Source organism: Embiotoca jacksoni, unplaced genomic scaffold (genome assembly GCF_022577435.1).
Source record: "Embiotoca jacksoni isolate LCO1_2020_lvr unplaced genomic scaffold, fEmbJac1.0.p SCAF_122, whole genome shotgun sequence".
In the NCBI taxonomy this organism is placed as follows: Eukaryota; Metazoa; Chordata; class Actinopteri; family Embiotocidae; genus Embiotoca; species Embiotoca jacksoni.
In genome coordinates, this window is record NW_027185255.1 from 426 (window position 1) to 23606 (window position 23181).

General features: G+C 45.5%; 1 protein-coding gene across 1 annotated transcript; it reads right to left on the reverse strand.

Moving 5' to 3' along the window:
* Positions 1-5829: 5829 nt before the first annotated feature.
* On the reverse strand, positions 5830-21302 carry grin1b (glutamate receptor, ionotropic, N-methyl D-aspartate 1b). The gene is made up of 7 exons (XM_069145317.1): positions 20722-21302; positions 19288-19544; positions 16789-16923; positions 15946-16122; positions 8969-9031; positions 8027-8124; positions 5830-7161 (listed from the first exon to the last, which is right to left on the reverse strand). Coding segments are annotated over exons 1-7 (981 nt in total). The 5' UTR covers positions 20723-21302; the 3' UTR covers positions 5830-6911.
* Between the last annotated feature and the right edge of the window lie 1879 nt (positions 21303-23181).

A 23181-nucleotide genomic window follows, 5' to 3' on the forward strand; every position in this document is an offset into this window, starting at 1 on the left:
TATATAACCAGGTGTATAAACAGGTGTTACAGGTATATAACCAGGTGTATAACCAGGTGTTACAGGTATATAACCAGGTGTATAACCAGGTGTTACAGGTGTATAAACAGGTATATAAACAGGTGTATAAACAGGTGTTACAGGTATATAACCAGGTGTTACAGGTATATAACCAAGTGTATAACTAGGTGTTACAGGTACATAACCAGGTGTATAACCAGGTGTTACAGGTATATAACCAAGTGTATAACAGGTGTTACAGGTATATAACCAGGTGTATAACCAGGTGTTACAGGTATATAACCAGGTGTATAACCAGGTGTTACAGGTGTATAAACAGGTATATAACCAGGTGTATAAACAGGTGTTACAGGTATATAACCAGGTGTTACAGGTATATAACCAAGTGTATAACTAGGTGTTACAGGTATATAACCAGGTGTATAACCAGGTGTTACAGGTATATAACCAAGTGTATAACAGGTGTTACAGGTATATAACCAGGTGTATAAACAGGTGTTACAGGTATATAACCAGGACATAACCAGGTGTTACAGGTGTATAAACAGGTATATAACCAGGTGTATAAACAGGTATATAACCAGGTGTATAAACAGGTGTTACAGGTATATAACCAGGTGTATAACCAGGTGTTACAGGTGTATAAACAGGTATATAACCAGGTGTATAACCAGGTGTTACAGGTGTATAACCAGGTGTTACAGGTGTATAACCAGGTGTATAACCAGGTGTATACCAGGAGTATAACCAGGTATGTAACCAGGTATATAACCAGGTGTATAACCAGGTATGTAACCAGGTGTATAACCAGGTGTTACAGGTGTGACAGGTGCACTGTACCTGCGATCCGTTGAAGACTCCGACCTGGACGAGACGACCTGGTTTCTGCTGGTAGTTCAGGATGCTGTAGGTGGCGAAGCGCCGGTCGCCGTCGTCGTTAAACTCGATCCGTCCCGTCAGGCCATCCGGGTACTTAGATGCCATCAGCACCCTGAGGAGCCAATCAGAGGACAGGAGAGGTCACATGACGCCGATTTAGGCAGTCGCTCTGAAACAGGTGAACGTGATGCTGCTGCGTTGCCATAGAAACGCTATCTGCGATACTGTACAGCGTGAATAATCATGATTCAACTGGACTGGTGGTCTATATAGGTCATAGGAGGAAGAGGAGGAGGTGGAGGAGGAGGAGTGACAGGGGAGTTTATTATCCCAGTTGTGTCAGTCCGTCTTGAAGTTGAATCAGATTGGATCGGTGAGGTGTCTCCAGCTGAAGGAGGCGACTCCTCTCTGAGATTATCACGCCGGACTAACTGGAACACGCCTGAAGCGCCGGAGGTCACACAGCGCTTGGAGATACGAGGGTTTCAGAGGACAGCGGCGAGAGTCCGTCAGAAAACAAACGTCATGTTATTTAAAACAGAGTGAAATGCAGAGATTTCCATTTTCTGTAATGGTTCACTACATGAAAACAGCTCAATTAAATTAACCACAATGTCAAAAAGCAGAATCCAGAATAACAAACAATAGAATCTTTATATCATCCATCTATTATTAATGTCTTTAATGTCAGCTCTTCCCACAGCCTCTGCCTCCTGATTTTACATCCCTCTCCTTCATACTAAGAACTTGTCAAGTAAAATCACAACTGAAGAAGAAGAAACATGTATAATTAAATATAAACATGAATTAAACATACGTTCATTTATTTATTTATCTGCGTGAAACTTAGGACGTTGCATATATTGTGTCTCTTGTTGCTCTAAGACGAAACGAGTATTTGGTCAAATAAATAAATGTTCTTTAAATTCCACATATATATATTTTCACTCATTAAAAACCAGCAGCTCTTATAAAAGTCTATTTTAGTAACATACATCATGTGAACAAAGCAAGTGTGTTTCCATGTATTTATCAACATTTTTAATTAACAGATAGAAAATCCTAAAACACAGAACAGCAGCTTTTAAATCAACGGCAGTGATGTTTAAAATGAACTCCGTTCAAGTACGAACACAAACCTCATAATGGAGCCTCAGAGTTGAACTCAGTATTCTGACAAAAACAAAAACATTCAGCAAAAAACCTCCGAAGGCTCATCGAAGGTGGCAGCAGGACAAAAAGACGCTCAGCTGCTAAACATCAACCGGAGGTCAACCGGAGATCAACCGGAGATCAACCAGAGGTCAACCGGAGGTCAACCGGAGACCAACCGGAGATCAACCGGAGGTCAACCGGAGATCAACCGGAGACCAACCGGAGATTAACCGGAGACCAACCAGCGATTAACCGGATCCTGTAGACACAGGAATTAAAAAATGTCTATTCCAGTCGACTGTTTTGTGTGTTTACGTTGTGTCTGACCAGAAGACGACCCTTTGAAATGTTAAAGATATAAACTCAATCTCCTGGTTCCTCTGTAGCCTCATGAGATGTCACAACTTTCCAATCATTAAAAATCATCCATTATCTATACCCGCTTTATCTTGAACAGGGTCACGGGGGGGGGGGGGGGGGGGGGGGGGTGGAGCCTATCCCAGCTCACATTAGGTGAAGGCAGGGTTCACCTGGACAGGTCACCAGTCCATCACAGGGACAACACAGAGAGACAGACGGAAACAAAGACCATTCACGCTCTCATTCACATCTCAGGGACATTTGTAGAACCACCAATTAATCTGATAGCATGTTTCTGGATGGTGGGAGGAAGCTGGAGAACTGAGAGAACCCACGCAGGAACACGGAGAACCTGCAGACTCACACAGGAAGGCCGGGATTCGAACCCAGAACCTTTCTACTGTGAGGCGACCATGCTAACCGCTGCACTGCTGTGCCGGCAATTAAAAATCATGAAAAATAAAACTGACCGTTTGAAAAGCGGGCCGGTCCTCCAGATGTTGGTGTTTCCTACGCAGCCTCGCGGCGGCTCCGTGATGTTCTCCTTCTCAAACAGCTCCTGCAGAGACTGAGCCACCACGGACACGGCGTCGGAGATGTGGGCCGACTCGTTCTTACCGTTTATCAGCTGGAGGCCCAGCAGGCCTACACCACACACACACACACACACACACACACAGACACACACACACACACACACACACACACACACACACACACACACACACACACACACAGACACACACCACACACACACACAGACACACACACACACACACACACAGACACACACACACACACACACACACACACACACACACAGACACACACAGACACACACACACACACACAGACACACACACACACATACACACACACAGACACAGACACACACAGACACACACACAGACACACACACACACACACACACACACACAGACACACACACACCAGCAGAAAGTTAAACAAGCTGCCGACTGAAATCTGCCCTCATTCAAATACGTTAATTGAAATCTCTCACACACACTTTAATTGAACTTTACAGAAGTAATTAAAAAGTGCTTCAGTGTAATTCACTCTCTCTCTCACACACACACTCACACACACACACACACACACACACACATACAAACACACACACACACACACTCACACACACACACACACACACACACACACACAAACACACACACACATACACACTCGGGGCATCAGGCGGCAGGTCGGTGTTCAGTTCTACCAAACTGCATGCTGGGAGTTCACTCTTCCAATCCCAGCTGTTTGTCTCCACACAGATGAGCCTCACTGGGACGTTTTGAACCGTGTCTGCTGTTTTCCTTCAGAAACTCGTCACGCCGCGAAGAAAAGCGTCCACATCTGTCCTTAGGCTAACCCACAACAGCTGGCTAACACTGTTAGCATTCCCCCCCGAAACCACCAGGAACATCTGGCTAACATTTAAACAGCTGGCTAACATTTAAACAGCTGGCTAACATTTAAATAGCTGGCTAATGTTAAAACAGCTGGCTAACATTTAAACAGCTGGCTAATGTTTATACAGCTGGCTAACATTTAAACAGCTGGCTAACATTTAAACAGCTGGCTAACGTTTAAACAGCTGGCTAATGTTTAAACAGCTGGCTAACATTTAAACAGCTGGCTAACATTTAAACAGCTGTCTAATGTTTATACAGCTGGCTAACATTTAAACAGCTGGCTAATGTTGTTCCACTGGAGCTCGGTAAGGAATGCTAACAATGCTAACACGTTAGCCGGAGCTCCGGATGCGGAAACATTTTCCTCTGAACGTGACGAATGTCTGATAAAGAAAAACAACATCAAAATCCAGAATGTCGCAGTTGTGCTCCACAGGTTTCCTTTTAGGGGAATCGTTTCAGAAACAACGTGGTCTTCAGGCGGTGGACACAATTACGGAACACCTGACGCATCCAACAACAGCACGAGGAGCTTCAGGCGTCGATCAGCTGTTCACCAGCTGTTGTTGTATCACGCTGTTCACGTTATTCTGTCCACCACGTGTATGAAACCCAACCTACAGGCTGTGATCTAATGCTGCTGCACTCTGGATGGATTTCTGTTTCATATCAGATGAGAAAATCACCCCCACATCCAACCAGAACATGAACTGCCATGACCTCTGACCTTTCTGTTAAACGTCAGTAAACAACGTCATGAACTCGAGGCTGAGTTAATTTACAGCTCCAACGTGGTGAATATCCACAAGAAGGCGATTTACTTCACTTTGTCATTTACAGATAAAAAGCAGCTGATTCTGAAGAACATTTCCATAAATTAGCTGTAAAATCCCCTTTTTAACCATCCAAAATTCTGATTATATTCAGTGAATACAGAACTGAGAACGTCCCAAACTAATAATGATAATAACGTAACCATAGCAACGTACAGTTTCCTTATAACTAGTACCAAAATGTGCAGAATTGTTGTGGAAATATATTCTTCTAATCTGCAGCTGGTTATTAAGAAATGATGAAGCTGAACATCAGCGGACGTTTTCAGGGCGGCTGAAACATGATCTCGTCTCTGTTTGTAAAACGATGAATAATAAATCAAACAGAAAGTGTTGAGAGTCTGATTGTTTTTTAAACGTTAAACTAAAAGGATCTGAAACGTTTCCCTAAAATAAAACCTCCAGATGCGGAGACAAACCGCTGAGGATTATTCTCGGTGAGTTGCGCTCCACTCTTCGGGAAAATGATGGATTATTTTTCGACACGCCTGCAGCTCGGCGGACGACGTGGAAAAATCACACATCATTTTTAAGAGTGCAGTGTTCGGCTGGTGAGGATGTTCTCTGAGACAAAACGCCACGGCAACAGAGCAGGGGGGCCGATTACCCAGCAGCCAGAGGGGCGACGCCCACCGCCGCCATGGAGCGCCGTCCGGGTCGCGGTTCTGATCGAGTAGGGCGATGGTCTGTTTTATATCAGCTGGCATTATTATTATTATTATGATATTCAATTAATCCTGACATCAGAACTCTCTTCAGGTTCTGCAGCTGAGAATCTGATCCAGACCAGAACCAGCTGAGGGTCCGATCCAGACCAGAAACTGGAGTTTCACTCGGTATCAAAACAAAACCAGGAAGCGGGTTGAGTAGAGGGGTGTCCGTAAACTTTGGGCCGTGCGCCGTCATCTGGCTGACTGAGTAATCAGCACTCAATAAACCCCGCCCCATAGCTCCATGTTGCAGTGGGCGGGGCCTGTATTGACCAATGGCAAAGGGCGAAAGCATCAAGCAGGTAACAGGAAGCAGTGGCGGCATCTTACCAGTGTTCGATTGGACACACACGTCACGGTAACCGCAGCAACACTAGCTGTTTATCACCCCCCCCCCCTCCCCCCCCGCCCTCCCCCAAACCCACCCAACCCGAATAATACAACCCCCTCCCCCGTACATAGCAGCATTAGTTATTGGCTTGTCTACGAACGGGCAGACGGGCGGGCGGACGACACACACTATAGAAAATGAAACAAACAAAAAGATGTTAGACACATTTAAAGCCACACAGTTACAATGAGCCAGAAAAGAACGGAGCGGTTAGGAACCTTTAAACACGGTTCTGTTGGACCTCAATGTTTAAACGTTCAACCAGCGGTCAGAAGAACCCAGAGAGAGAAACACACCGGGGCGCCGAGCGGAGAGGGAGGATGAGGAGGAGCCTCCTTCATCCCAGACCTACAGCTCTACCAGAGAGACAGAGAGCAGCTGGGCTTCCATCCAATCAGCTGAGGGCCCACTGAAGCACCTCAGCCAATCACAGAACTGCACCTTTTAAAACCCATATGGCCCTACAGCATCATGGGTAATCAGGCAAATATTACCTGATCACTGTGAGACTGAAGGAAACCTAAAATTAGACAGATTCTCAGGCAGCTTCTGAACTGGCTGTTCCTCCAGAGTTTTTATTTTGAAAGGACGATAGAAAACAGGAAGTGGAAGTCACTCTGAGTCTGAACATACGCGTGCCACGTGTGTGACTTCGCATCCGACTCTTGAGAAGACGCCTCGCGTCTCTCCCTGCACACCCAAACCCCCTAGCAATCCCCTAGCAACTGCCGCCTGATGCCATAGCAACCATATGGTAATTATGCACCACCTGATGAAGGTCATTAAAGGGTCATTTCTGGTGACATATTCATGGGAATACGTTGAAATGACCCTTTAATGGGTCCTTCAGAGTTTATCAGCCTCGTCTTTCGTGCAGCTCTTCGTGATGCGCGCCGTATAAATAAACTTCTCCTCTCTTTGTTCCCTGCAGCTCGTTTCTCTTCACTTTGTTCCCTGCAGAGCGACCTTGTTTACTGTCACAGAAGAGATTTTTAAATGTGATGCGACGTCCTGCTGAAAACGGCACAAATATAGAAACAAAGCTGTCAGAAGGAGATTTGATCTATTTTTTTCTCTGCAGGTGACGAGTTTGTTTCCTTCATCACGGCTGTCTGTCTGCCAGCTTTCAACTACAGAGAGGCACTTCTTCCTGAACTTTGCAGAGAATACGTGTGACAGTTGGATGGAAGCACAGCTGGGACAGACAGAGAAGGAGGAGGAAGAGTGAGGAAGAGGAGGCGGCGGCCGACATACCATCTGGAGCTTCACTCAGAGCTTTGCCGGTCATCTCTCGCTCCCCGACCAGCCAGACGTAACCGGAGCCGGTCATGTTGAGCTGCCGGGCTGCTTTATACACGGCCGCAGCTTCGTCCTCGCTGCATGCACACGCACACGCACACGCACACACGCACACGCACACACACACACACACACACACACACACAGACACACAGGTAAACACTCATGGATGGATCTCTGTTGGTCTGTTAATCTTTCTTTGATTGTAGTAAACACCTAAAACCCTGAAAAACCACCGAATAACACCTTTACAACCACCCAAAGAAGCCCTGCCCCCAAACCGCCCCCAGCCAACCACCTTGGAGCACAGAAGTGTCTATTCCAAAAACACGTAAACAACACTCGGCCCTTCAAACACACACACACAAGAAACCCAATAACCACCTAGTAAGACTATAGCAACCACCTAGTAAGACTATAGCAACCACTTAGTAAGGCCAAAGTAACCACCCAGAAAGACCATAACAACCACTTAGTAAGGCCATAGTAACCACCTAGAAAGACCATAACAACCACCTAGTAACCACTTAGCAAGGCCATAGTAACCACCCAGAAAGACCATAACAACCACCTAGTAAGACCATAACAACCACTTAGTAAGGCCATAGTAACCACCTAGAAAGACCATAACAAGCACTTAGTAAGGCCATAGTAACCACCTAGAAAGACCATAACAAGCACTTAGTAAGGCCATAGTAACCACCTAGAAAGACCATAACAACCACTTAGTAAGGCCATAGTAACCACCTAGAAAGACCATAACAAGCACTTAGTAAGGCCATAACAACCACTTAGTAAGACCATAACAAGCACTTAGTAAGACCATAACAACCACTTAGTAAGACCATAGTAACCACCTAGTAAGAACACCCCAACCAAAGACAGTGATGTTACCATGGTATCCACCCTGCTTCCCCCCGGTTCCAAACACATGGTACCAACCTGGCAGAGAGGATGATGACTCGGGCCTCTAGGTCTCGGGCCTCCAGCAGCAGCGCCGTCAGGTTGGTTTCTGGGCTGAACAGCAGAACCTTCTCGGCCTGGAAGAGCCCGGCGCCGACGGACCGGAACCACCGGAGGACATTGAGAAACACGGCAGAACAAAACACCACAGAACACATCGTAGGACAGACATCGTTAGCAGTGAACCGCCAGACTCCCCTCCCCAACCACCCCGACCTCAACCATGCTCCCTCTCACCCACGCTACCACGGGATGAGGGGGCGGAGCCAAAAACAAAATGGAGACAAAAAGTGTTCGAGATCTGCTGAACTGAAATAAAACTCAAAGTCGAAGCTGGAAGACAAAAGAAGGAGGGGCAAAAAAGTTGTGCGTGGTGTGGTGGCACATGCAAACTGAGGCGCTTTCAAGACTCCAACCAACCAACCAATCAGGGACGTGCATGTTAGAGAGCGCTGATGCAACCGCAAATTAAAACAGATTTGAGTGGAGAAGAGGAGGAGGAGGAGGAGGAGGAGGAGGAGGGGAGCAGAAAGTGGTTCATTTCCCAACAGAAACAGAAAAGGAGTTTGATGTTGCAGAGGAGTGAGAGGATCCTGGTGGGTGGAGTTTCCTCAGACCTGCAGACCGAGCCCAGTTGCAGCCGGGCCGCATGCAACCCTCCGCATGGAGGGAACTCAAGGAGTGGGTGGGGAGGAGGGGGGGGAGGAAGAGGAAGGGCGTCTCTCCTGCCAGTGTAAACCCATCCCCGGTGTGCAGGAGTTCATGAGAAACCAAAAGAAAAGATGGTGCCACCAGGATAAGAGTCTATCTCTGGAGCCGGCTGGGTTCTGGGTGGGCGGGGCTAAACTGGTGTTCGGTACTACTGGGCGAGCTCAGAGATTGGTTGGGCGGCGTGCATCATGTGACCATGCAGTTTGATACCTTGGGTGTTCTCCTGAAGTCAAAGTTCTGTTGGTCGATGTTTTCATAGTTCCTGTTTTTAGTCTGATGGTTGATGTGCACAGAGAAAATATGAACACACAAGATTATCCACAGTCAGAAGGGATGAGTCAGCAAAACATCAACAATGAGATCAAGGTGGACGACGCACACACGTCCCAGTCTGTCCTCCTGTCTGTCCTCATATCTGTCTCTCTGTCCTCATGTCTGTCCATCTGTCTGTCCACCTGTCTGTCCTCATGTCTGTCCTCCTGTCTGTCCACCTGTCTGTCCTCCTGTCTGTCCACCTGTCTGTCCTCATGTCTGTCCACCTGTCTGTCCTCATGTCTGTCCTCTTGTCTGTCCTCCTGTCTATCCACCTGTCTGTCCACCTGTCTGTCTCTCTGTCCACCCGATTACATTTTGAGGTCACCGTGACGTCACATTCCTCTCATTCATCCGACCCGTTCTCGATAACACGATATCTCAACAACGCCTCGAGGGACGTTCTTCAAATTTGGTACAAACGTTCACTTGGACCGAGGGATAAACTGATTCAATTTTGGGGTCAAAGGTCACCGTGACCCCCTGTCCCTCCCATTCCCGTGAACATGGCTCACAGAAGGACAGATGGCGACCGTCTTCCACGTGGTCACATCCTGAACGTGTGACTGTAAAGATCTTCTGCGTGTCGTGTCCGAACATGTGTGTGAAGAATCGTCTGTTGTCATGGCAACTACCCTACCTTCCAATTAGTGTCAGATTTATTGGGACAAATTCCTGCAAAGTCTTCACTGCAGACGTGATATGAGTCTGGACGGACAGACTGGTGGAGGAAACAACCAGGAGGAGGTTGTAGTTTTATTTTGTTGGGATGAATCATCGTTTGCATACAAAACATTTACATCCTAATATTAGAAATATTAACTCCATCACTTGAGTTTTCTAACATGATATTCCAGCAGGATGAACGAGGCTCCTGATAAATTAAAGCGCCGAGGAGCCGGCAGATAATCAGTGTGATTCAGAAACAGCTGCGCATTAATAACGCAGCCGTTCAACACTGTAACTGTGACCTTTCCTGTGAGGTGTGATAAACCCTGAATTCTGTCTGCAGGCGCCATCACAGCGCTTTTATTTTTAGAGCCGACAGACGAGTCAGAAACGTGTCGAACTTCACAGCCGAACAACCTTCAAACTGCCGAAGCTGACGAAGTGCGAACATACTTTATTTCAGCTTCTTCTGAATATGTTATTCTGAGTCTTTAAAGCTTTAATCACTGCCGGAGGAGAAGCTTTCATCTATCTGACAGTCCCTGTAGGACGCCACGGTCATGGGATCGCAGTCATCAACGCAAATTCAAAACCATCTCCATTTTAAAAAAAAAAAAGTAGAGAATTAATATATGTATGTGGTGTGTTTATTATCACAGGAGGTGATTACATAACGATTCTTCAGTCGGTAGAAGTTCCCTAAAAAAACAAACTGAATCGCTATTTTTTTTTACAAATTCACGCGAGTTTACGTAAAAAAAACTAAAACTTAAAACTTTGCAAATAACATCGAATTTTTTTTAAGAAAAGCTGACGTAAAATCTAAAATGTTTTGATCACAACGATAAAAAGTTAATTTATTTAAAGTTTAATTAACTTAAAGTTAATTGACAGTGACTTTTCGTAAAAACACAATAAAATTAGTGATTCCAGCTTCTGAAACAATCCAATCCGATTTATTTGATTATTACAAGTTTTAAGGTTTGAACGTAAACTCAATTAATCAATCCATAAATTGAAAAAACAATCAATTTTTTTTTTTTTTTTTTTTTTTTTAATGAAAATGATCATTACAGAATCCGTCAATTTGCAGGTTTTAGTGCCCTCCGGTGGTGAGGATGCATACTGCAACCAACTGAACACTCCTCATCTTCAGGAGTGTAAGATGTTGATCTGAAACTTGTGAAGAACAAGAAAGTCTTTCTGTCAAGTCAGACTTTGGTTTGTCTCTTCTGGGCTCCTGTAGAAAACATGGCCGTCCAACATGGCGGCTCCGTGGAAGAAGACCCGCTCAGTGCGTGGATATAAAGGTTCATTCTGAGGTCACGAAAACACTACGACGCTGAGTTTCAGCTGATTTTAGACTAATGAAAACAGAGTTATGAATATTATATTGTGTTCTTCTGACAGTCGACCGACACGTTTGTTCTTTCAACAACTGTTGTGTCGCAGGATGTTTCGTCGACACCTGATTGTAACTCGCTGTCGGTTCAAACCAAATGAAACCCGATAAAAAGCCACCCGAGTGTCGTCTCTTATCGAGTCTGAGACTTTCCTCCCTGCAAACTTCCTGTGATGTTAATCCGGAGCGGCGGCGGAGCGTCCCATTAGTCCTCCACTCGATCCGCTCCAAATGTTAATCTCATTAAAATTACATCCTGACGCAGAGTCCCCGAGCAGCGCTCACATTCACGAAGCCTCGCTCGCTGCTTCAGACTGAACCTGTGAATCTGGAAACTCTGGAAACTCTGGAAACTCTGGAAACTACACTCACGGCGAACACGACTCAACCAGAGGTCGGATCATCGGCGTCGACACAACCGAGTCTGAGCACACGCTCAGAGTCCCAATCAGACCTTCAAGCTCCACAACAGGAAAACACAAAAATAATGAGATAATATGAGGTTTCATTTTGTCCGTCTGTAAACCTGAAACGTCTTTTTAGAGGTTGAAACAGTCAGTGAACGCACCATTACAGCTGAATCAGGAAATCAGGACGTCGAGAAAGCAGCAGATTTACTGTCTAATGTCGTTTCATCTTCAGACAGGATTCTCAGCTGATCCGCTAAAGTTCAAACATCCAGGATATAAAACAGCTGGAACAGAAAAAGGACTGCAAATCTAACATTACCCATGAATTTATTTAAAAAGGCAGAAAACGGAGTTCCACACGTTAATGTGACCGCTGGTACGTGAACATTCGTGATGTCACCACGGACCTGAAACTGGAGCAGAGAAACATCAGATTTGGGGAAAAAAGGAAATCTTGAATACGCCCACTGCAGAGTGTTCCTGAGCCCACGCAGTGATTTCCACTGAGTTAAACTCTGTAAACGGTCAACGGAGACCCTTGAAATGCTTCAGAAAGTCTACGGCGATGAAGCGATGATCCGGGCGAGGTGTTCTGAGTGACGTTCACGTTTCAAGAGGAGCGGAACATCGTTTTTTTTCTACCGTTACTTGTTGATAATAGCATTAGCTACGATTATCAATTTTGCCAACGTCTCTATAGCTCCAGCTACTGGTATGATCAGTTAACGTTAGCGAATAGTAATATTAGTTAGTCTTAGTTCACGGTAGGCTAAGCTAACACTAGCAGCATTCTATATGCAGTTAGTTAACAGAATCAACAGAAAACAATGGTTCCAACGTTGCTAACGTAACTAAATGTATCGTTAGGAAATGTTAGTTTACAGAAGGGTTAGCTAACATTAGCAGCATTAGTTAGCTGATGGTAATATTAGCTAACGCATTAGCTAGCAGCAACAGTAGAAAAAAAGAGTTGCCAATGTAGGCCACGTAGCTAAAGTTAGCTAACAGTAATAGCAGAAAAATCATTAGTGGGCATGTTGAAGATTTTGTTCCCCAAAATCTGCTGTTTCTCAAAGTGTTCACGTACCAGTGGTCATGGTAACGTAACAAAAACAATAACAATCCACCGTGTTTTCTGACATTTCCAGTCATCAGTTTTACACACGTCATTTTTAAAAGGAAGTTTACGGAGAAAATGCTTTTTGGGCCAAAGGAGAGTTTTTTGTTGCAATACCACAAGTGGCCACTGAGAGACGTTGGCAGCAGAGACACTCGTTGGGTTATAAAATCACGTCTCTGATCCGATAGGTGTTTTACTGTGAAAGTTCTGCACAGGAAGTGTTGCTGAAGTTAAACGACTCGTCAGTATTGGAGCTCGTTTGCGTATTTATTTACGTTTTTAATAAATGTATTTATCAGTGTTTGAGATCATTGATTAGTTTCACAGATTTACTGTGATTTAACTGTTAAGTTCTGTGGTTTTAATTATTATTAATGTTTTGAAATCTGTATAAATAAAGTTGATTCATATTATAACTGAATTTCTCAGGCGTAAATGTGTAAACGTAAATTTGTCGGCAGAAATAATTTAATTTAATAGAGAAAAACTTTTTTTATTCTAACGAGTTAACTACCTTCAGGCTTTTACTTTGAAAAGCTGTGTAGGTCGTATGTTTGAGGGCTGCTGTGATATTTATGATCATCACATGACAGCTGGCATCGGATCGGCGTTCGGCGCCGGCTCTGTTCACCTACTTTAACTAATGTGCTGTAATATTCATGTCGCTCCCACTTTAAAAAGTCGCTCCTCCAATATTCATGAACGTGTTTGACTCAAACTGAGACATGAAGTCACACTCCAACTTTTCTAAACTTGAACTTGTCTCCGGACTCCCGAGGATTCGTCTTCCGTCCTCTCGGAGTTTTGTTGCCGTTTTGTCGTCCCGTCTCTTCTTCTTCTGCGTTTTGTTTCCGTCTCCGGGGGCGACGGCTGTTTGGACTTCATGAACATCGATCCATCACAGACTTGATCAGATGTATTGATCCATCATTCATCACCAGCACCGCTCTGACCCGCTTCTCGTCTCATATCCTGTCTAAACCTCGGCTCCCTGCAGCGCCCCCTGCTGGGAAGGATGCTGGCATCTACAGTCTGTTTCCATGGAAACGAGACGCTTATTAAATGTAAACTAAAGTCAGAATCAAACCAACGCAGCTCTCGGAATTGTTGAGGACTTACAAATATGTGAAAGTTCATAATCAGAAAGTTCTTAGATAAAAAAATGTACGTAGATGATTCAGGTTTCTACGTGTGGGTCTGACAGACAGACAGTCGGTGGAGGACAGACAGTCGGAGGACAGACAGACAGTTGGTGGAGGACAGACAGTCAGAGGACAGACACACAGTCCAAGGACAGACAGTCGGGGGACAGACAGACAGTCGGAGGAGGACAGACAGACAGTCGGAGGACAGACAGTCGGAGGACAGACAGCAGCGACAGAAGCAGCTGAAACGTGTTTTCACGGTTTCCATCAGAGTTGGTGAAAACAGATGCGAGGAACTGAAAGGATGATGTGGACAGACAAACAGGAAGAAAAAGCGTAGCGATAGGACACCAAAATAAAATGAATGGGTTTCAAAATAAAAGGAAGAAAAACATAAAAGAAAAACATAAGAAAACTCCACCAAGACTCAAAATATATCACCAACATTTACCTGATAAATGCAGCGATGGAGGACTCAGCTGTCCGGGGTCAAAGAACCAAAACCACAAAGTCCAGAATCGAGACCAGAATATCTCGTCTCAGGAACATCAAGTCCAGACTCAATTTAAGTCACGTGAGTTGAGTCCGAAGGCTCTCACACTATATAAACATGGTGGAATCGATCTCATGTTGATTAGACGTTATAACGATCAGTCAGTTTGTTAAAAAACATTCAGGTCATAAATTTTATTTAGTTGATATATTTATATAATATGTCAATATGAACCTGAGAAGAACAGAGCTGCTATATTTAGGGCCCGAGCACCGATGTGTGAAAGTCCTGTTGTTATTCAAGCGATTATTATTCTCGTTCCTTATTTTTCTCCACAAAGAACTGCATTTTTGGAGGATTTATCATATTCAAAACCTCATGAAAGTTGGTACACACATGTCTTCCGGCAAAACATTTCGTATTGTAGTGGCGTCGCGAGTGGGCGTGGCCAAATGGCTCGCTAGCGCCCCCTAAAGAGATGCCCCGGCGGCCACATTTACCTAAATGCACGAAATCCGGTGGACACGTGTATCACACCTGGACGCACAAAAAAGTTACATTGCACAGTTACCTCAACTCGACAGGAAGTCCACCATGTTGTATTTAGTCACCATTTTTGACGATTCACACAATGTTGTACTTAAACAAACTCCAACAGATTTTGTTGGACGGACTTGAAATTTAGTCTGTGCACTCTTAACAATTACAAGTAATCAAAATAATTAGTTTTCATCGATCGGTGTGCCCGTAGCGTGGCGGCCAAAAAGCGACCCAAAAATGTCTTTAGGGACACTTTTTGCTATAGTATGACTTTTTGTTTAAAGTAATGATAAAGGGGGATTTGAACCTAAGACCTTCTAACTGAGAAGCAACAGCACTAAACACTACTCCACCAATCTCCCCAGGAAATTCTCATTCAAATGCGACCAAAATTGCCGCAGACATTCTTTGGATAGTAGAAATACGTGTTTTCAAGTTGGTCTGCAGTGATATATATATATATATATATATATATATACTAGGCACCAACTTTCCTGAGTTTTTGAAGATGTTAAAGCCGCCAAAGAAAGCCAATTTTTTTTTAAAGAAAAATAAGGAATGAGATCAAGAAAAAAATGTAAACTGCAAGTGGGAATATGCGGACCCTCGCACGCTGCGGGTCGGGGAGCCGGGGGGGCACACCGACCTGCAACGTGCGAGGGCCGCAGATCACTGCTTGCAGTTTTAATTTATCTTTATGATCCATGAACACAAACAAAGATTTAAAAACATTCTTGGTGGAGACGGAAAGAAGACAAAGAAAAAAAAAAGAGACGACAAGGAAGCTTTGAAGCTGTCGGCAGAAAGAGGATGAAGAGGCGAAGATACAATGATGGGACGATGATGATAATGATGAAGATGACGAAGATAATGATGAAGATGATGATGACCTCACACACACTGCAGCTCGTTATGTTCCATGCAGTGAAAACCACACACCTGTAGACACACCTGGATTAGAACACACACACACACACACACACCTCCAGAAACACACATGACGCGCAGTACACACGTGTTTTCATCCTGTGTGTATGTTTCCTGTGTGCGTATATATGTTAGTGTATACGTGCGTGTTGTTGCCGTGGAAACTGACCTTGGTCTCTCGCTCCTCCAGCAGCGTCTCCAGCCTCTTCTGGGCGGCTCGGCCTTCGTGGTCGTCGCTGACGATCAGGATGATGTGGTTCCACCTGAACTCCCTCATCAGGTCGAACCACACCTGAGCCTGGTGGGAGTATGGAGGCACGGTCCTCAGGAAGGACAGGTGGATGCTCTGAGGAGGGAGGGGGGGATTTAAATTATTTACATCTTTTTTCGTGTCGATAACGTTGAATTTCGGTGTTCCATCTGAACGACCGCTCGACTCTCCTCAATTCTGCTCAGATGGATTTTCATTCAATAATCCGATATCGATTCATTAATGCCGAGATGATCTTTCACACCTTCTACAATTTGGACTCCAGTAAAGTGTCTCCATCTGATTTGTTTTTCACACAAGCTGCTGCTGGTGAGAAAATCAAACGCCCCCTGACGTGCTGTTATTTTGGCCGCACCTGATAAACATGTGAATATTTCATCAGGAAACCGAGGACACTGACCGATGGGATATTCTGGGAGCAATGATGCTCTCAACGGTTCCTGAGAGGCTCCTGTTCAGTCACACGTCCGAGAGAATCTCTGAACCGCGACAAACCCGACTGAATATTGTACAACCTGCAACTAATGGAACCTGAAGGCACCACAGGACCGCCTCAACACTACTGTACTGTACTGTTTACCAGGTGGATCCACCTGGATGGAGGACATGTTCCTGTTGTCGCAGTGTAAGATGATTCTGAGAGAAGATGAGAGGATCCATGACGGAGCCCTGAGGAACACCAACACAGACCAGAGTTCAAACTGTGACCCTCTGAGGTTTCAGCTGGCCGACTCAGCTCACCTTGTCCGAGTAGATGGACATGCGTGTCGTCAGGCCGACCACGGGGATCCGGTAGAAACCAGCAGTGTAGGAGACCGGCGTCGGAGTCAGGTGGTCGTTGGACTGAGGAGGATGACTGACCAGGATCGCATAAACCTGCAGAGCAGGAAGATTTTAAAAAATTCAAAAAAACAAAAACGGTCAGAAAACAAGAAAATATACAAATATTAGATAATAAAATCAGAGTATGAATAATTATACTCCTTTTTATGGCTTTTCAAAGAACTACCAATACACAATACGTGAACTCTAACACGTTCAATCAGTTCTATTATAGTCAACCGTCAGTGATGTCATATTTGGACGAGTCAATCAAAACAGTAAATTAAACAGACACGCCCCCAAAAACAGGTCTTCTTGAATCTTCTTTTCTAATGAATGAGGGATTATTTTCAGATGGACCTCCAGAAAACTAATAAGAAGGAGTGACTTTAGCTAACAACACCGAGATAACTGATGGACACATTTTATTCACTTTGGATTTGATGAGAGAAGTTGAATGGGAGTCTATGGAGCCGGAGGCTTTTTGGAGCCGACCTCTAGTGGCACTCGCTGGTATTGCAGCTGAAGACACTTCTTTCAGACCGGGAAGCTACGAACACTTTTATAAACAGTCTGTTGGTAAAATTTATGTGGACCTGAAGGAACAAATAAAACTGACAAAGAAACGAGGTCAGCTGTGATCTCCATCACACTGATTCGACCTGAAGACACTCAGAGGCTCATTTTTACACTTTTGTATTGATAATACTCATTTAGTGCATCAACTAACATATTTCATTTGAAATTAGAGGGAAACTTTGCAGGACTATCTTTGAAAACACCTTGAAATTGTCAGCGTCTGATTTTTTTGTAAATTCAGAGTAAAGTTACAAGTAAATAATGTGTGAAAAGCCAGAGCTGCAGAACGAAGCGTTGCAGCAGCGATCAGACAGAATCAGTGAGTGTGTTGGAGATGAAGTGGTGAACGCAGCCTGCAGCCAGCGGTCTCTAATCCCTCCATCTCTGCTGCGGCAGGACAGACGGATTACATCCGTGTCCCCGCAGAGACACTGGACGCTAATCTGACGTCCATCGCTCTCCAACACAAATCTCCTGTCCAACACCTCGACACCATGTTGGCCTCATTTCCTGTACAAAGAGACACTGGAGGACCCTGAACGTCTCTCCTGTTCCTGCTGGTTGACGTGAACCATGTGAACGTTTTCTGACACACAGTCACATGATCAGCTGACAGACTTCTACATCTGGAACAGGTTCTACTTCCTGCTTTTTATTGGACCTAATGTGTCTCTTCAGAGGCTTTTATTGTGAAAAGCTGAAGTGCAGGTGATGTTTTAAAGTCCTGATTTAAATGCTGCTTTATGTAGTTTTTCTAAATATATTATCCAGAAACAGAAAGTTCAAAATGGCGACTCACTTCCTGGAGATGTTTCAAATCAAAAGCCTTCCAGTTGATCAATCACTGAAATTTGAATGGCTGGTTTAGTTTTGACTGTTCACAGCACGGGTTTTGTTCTGAGGCTGTGACTCCACATTAAAGGTTTCTTCAAAGACTGGAACCTCCCACCAGGTAAAGACTGGAACCTCCCACCAGGTAAAGACTGGAACCCCCCACCAGGTAAAGACTGGAACCCCCCACCAGGTAAAAGACTGGAACCCCCCCACCAGGTAAAGACTGGAACCCCCCACCAGGTAAAAGACTGGAACCTCCCACCAGGTAAAGACTGGAACCCCCCACCAGGTAAAAGACTGGAACCCCCCACCAGGTAAAAGACCGGAACCCCCCACCATGTAAAGACTGGAACCCCCCACCAGGTAAAAGACCGGAACCCCCCACCAGGTAAAGACTGGAACCCCCCACCAGGTAAAAGACTGGAACCCCCCACCAGGTAAAGACTGGAACCTCCCACCAGGTAAAGACTGGAACCCCCCACCAGGTAAAGACTGGAACCCCCCACCAGGTAAAGACTGGAACCCCCCACCAGGTAAAAGACTGGAACCCCCCACCAGGTAAAGACTGGAACCCCCCACCAGGTAAAAGACCGGAACCCCCCACCATGTAAAGACTGGAACCCCCCACCAGGTAAAAGACCGGAACCCCCCACCAGGTAAAGACTGGAACCCCCCACCAGGTAAAAGACTGGAACCCCCCACCAGGTAAAGACTGGAACCTCCCACCAGGTAAAGACTGGAACCCCCCACCAGGTAAAAGACCGGAACCCCCCACCAGGTAAAGACTGGAACCCCCCACCAGGTAAAAGACTGGAACCCCCCACCAGGTAAAAGACCGGAACCCCCCACCAGGTAAAGACTGGAACCCCCCACCAGGTAAAAGACTGGAACCCCCCACCATGTAAAGACTGGAACCCCCCACCAGGTAAAGACTGGAACCCCCCACCATGTAAAGACTGGAACCTCCCACCAGGTCATGTGACAGCCACAGTGATGCATCCTCACCTGGTTGGAGATGAGGTCCTCACAGACCGACAGCGCCATCTGGATGGCGTTGGGTTTGTGGGTGACGGAGATGGCGTTCATCTTGAACTTGTCCCTCCCATAGAGGGCGTTGGCCTGACTGACCGCCTCCTTGAACACCTGCTCGTAGCGCTTCTGGCTCAGGACGGCGCCCACGTTCACCAGACGGGGCTCGCAGCCGCCCCGCGCCACCGAGCAGCACTGCAGCACGGCAAGCAGCAGGACGCCGCGCATCTCCACTGTGGTGGGGGGGGGAACCGGCCGTTAGCAATAATATATAAACAGCTGGTCCAATGTGGGCGGGGCTTCACGTCTGTAGTCCGTCACTGATTGGTGGGTCGGTAAAATCAGGATTCTTTTAGCCTCTGATGTCAGAACAGGAAGTCAGGGGGCGCTGTTTCACACGCAGTTTAACCCGGCAGGTCTCAACCTGTGGGTCAGGGCCCTCCAAAGGGGTCACCAGATGTCATGCGAGGGGTCGTCGGAAACCGATTCAAACTTTTATCGTAAATTATAGAATCTGGAATATTAATAAAGTGCTGATGTGGACTAAATGTAAATTAAATTGAATGAAACTATGAAAACGTACGAATTATTTTAGACCGATTTCAAAATCACAGAAACACAAACAAATGTCAGTTTTTAAATGTTTTCATGTTTTCAAATCTATCAAATGTTTTCACTGATTGATTGAATTGATGAAATCTGAAGCTTTTCAAATAAAACTTTCTGAACTGGTTTGTAGAAGCTGTTTCTATGACGACGGGCTCCTTCATAAGGTAAAACGTTGGGAGCCATTAGAACCAAATATTAATCTGACAAAAAATAATGTTTATATTGAGTGAAATTACATTTCTTTAAAATATTTTACAGAAAATTGACGTTAAAAATCTGAAATTAAACTTAATAAACACTCTTAAATCTGTCAGTCGTTTTATTATTTATCAAGTCGGTGAGAAAAAAACAACCGACGAAAGACTTGACATGAATGCAGAGACACAACGAGGACAATGACAACACAACAACAACAAAACAACAACAACGACAACAAAGAGACTGAACTGATGAAAAAAATGCAAAATGATGAGGAAACAGAAATCAGACCAACTGACTTCAAACAGAAAGAAACAACAAACAACAATAAAAATAAATAAACACCAAGTAAGAAAATAAATAAATTATTATTATTATTATAAATTATTATTAATCAAGTAATTAAAAACAAATGAAACACAAGAAATCTAAATGAACAGAAATGCCTGTGTGTGTGTTTCATAATCTATTTTTATGTAAAACTTCTGTCAGGAAGGTCCGAGTAACAGTAGAGGTACTCAGTGAGAGGAAGGGGCGGAGTTCTGAAGGAGACTCCGGTTCTACTGCGTTCTACTGGGTTCTAATGGGGAACGAGACACTTACTGCTGCAGGTTCTGGTTCTGTTGCAGGTCCTGGTTCTCCCAGCCGGGTTCCTCCTCGCGCACAGATTCCGTAACAAATTGCGTCGGTCTCCTGTTGATTTCACGGTCCCGGTTTTGCCGGTCTGTTCCTCTATCAGTGTTACCGGTACCGGTCCTGGACTGGCAGATCTTGTTGTGGTTCGGTGGTTCGGGTCTGTCGGGTTAAAGGTTTTTTTTTTTTTCTTCTCTCGGTGATGACTGAGACTTGAACCCGGTGCGGTTCGGTTCGGTTCAGTTCGGCCCTCAGACTCTGACGGCGGAGATGAGTGAGGTCGTGGTTCCGGTGTCGGTTCGGATGGACTGCAGGTTGTTTTGACTCGGGGACGGTGTCGCCTCGTCCTGTTGATTCAGCGCGGCTCCATCAGGTCCGTCAGTCCGAGAATTCCCGGTCCGGATCCGGTTCTTCTCTGCCGGACTCTGACTGGACCCGGTTCCCTGTCCGTCTGTTCGGGCTCGTGATGCTCGCGGACTTCCAGGTGACCTGATGCTCGCGAGCCCACTGATCTGTCCTTGGATCGCTGACGCTCGCTCCCGGCTTCCCGCGCGCTCACAGCGGAGGAGAGGACAGCAGGCGTGCGGCCGACAGAGCGCGGGCACGAGCGTCACGTTAATAAGCTATGGTGTGTTCACGTCCTGAAACCACATCCGGTCACCTGCTCGTCCTCCGATCAGTCAGCTGATCATCAATAAATCTGATCAATCTCTTTTTAATTTACGTTTAGTTTCCGGAGCTTTTGATCTCATCACCTGACCTTCATCAAACACTAAACACTGATTTATCGGGGAGGGAACCAGGGTCCAGAACCAGGGGTCAGAACCAGGGGTCAGAAGACCCAGAGGTCCAAAACCAGGGGCCAGAGCCAGGGGGCCAGAATCAGGGGTCCAGAACAAGGGGTCCAGAACAAGGGGTCCGAAGACTCAGGGGTCCAGAGCCAGGGGTCCAGAACCAGGAGTCAGAAGACTCAGAGGTCCAGAACCATGGGTCAGAAGACTCAGAGTTACAGAACCAGCAGCCCAGAACCAGGAGTCAGAAGACTCAGAGGTCCCAGGTCCAGAGCGTCTGAAGGAGCAAAGAGAGACAGAACCAGTTCAAACTGTTTCCTGTTCTGATCAATTCTGATATCAGGTCACATTTAGTACTGAAGGATCTGGACCTGGATCAGGTTTAGGATCAGGATCTGGTTCTGGATCAGGTTCTGCATCTGCATCTGCATCTGCACCTGGATCACCAGAAGAATTAAATTGAACATGTTTAATATCAGCAGAATAAAATGAGTGTGAACCTCTTCCTCTCACCTGCCCTGCTCATCTGCCTCCGCCTGACTCCGCCCACCTGTACTAACCCAACTCAGGTGAACACAACTGCCTTTAAAAAAAAAAGAAGAACACACCTGCTGATCCGGTCCAGTGCAGCACCGAGTGGTGACGTCACGGACGTCCACCTGAGAGAGGTGTGTTCGTGTTTAGTGAGGCACCAACCCGGCTCTCTTGAGGACCCTGCGGACAGACGGACCGACACCGGTCCATTCAAGAGTTTACCATTGCGACACCTGACTGGAGGGGGCGGGGCTAGGTGACTTAAGACCCGGATGTTCGCTCGGCTCGCGTGGAGGAGTAAACTTTAAGTGTGAACAACTTGTGCAGGTAGTGGAGGTCTGACAGGAGGATTGTGGGTAATAAGAGACGGACCTGTTTGTCCTCGGAGCTCCTGGAAGAGTGTCAGGTCTCTGGTGGACCGGAACCGGCGCTGGATTGAGGTCTGGGGGTCATGATGAAGACCACTGAGAAGGTAAGACACCTGTCTGAGAGGGCGTGGCCTCAGCGGGACGGAAGCGGGGGTGTGGCTCCTGAACTTCAGATAATACATTTGTTTTGGGTTTTAAATTTATTTTAACGAGAAGCTCGAACAAACTTGTATTAACAATAAAACAGATCTGATGAACTCTTTAGTTTTTATGTTAATTAGCAGCTGGTTTTACCTGGAAAGGAACTGTTTCTGAACAGCAGGGGGCGCTGCAGCACCGACAGACTGGAGGTTCATCTGGAGGATGAGGTTAGGTTTGGTTAGGTAGTTACTTTATTAATCCCCGAGGGGACATTTTTTTCGCCACAGCAGCATACAGAAGCAATAAGATAATAATAGAATAATAGAAAAGCAATAAAATAGCAGTAAAAAATATAAAATATAAATATAAAATGCACAGTATATACAGTACAGTATATATCTATATATATTATATACAAACAACCAAGAAACACATACAACAGTGTTATTGTTATGTGATGGATTTTACCAGAGGTGAGTTATTGTACAGTCTTATTGCGGTCGGCAGGAATGATCTCCTGTATCTGGAATGATCTCCTGTATCTGGAATGATCTCCTGTATCAGGAATGATCTCCTCTATCAGGAATGATCTCCTG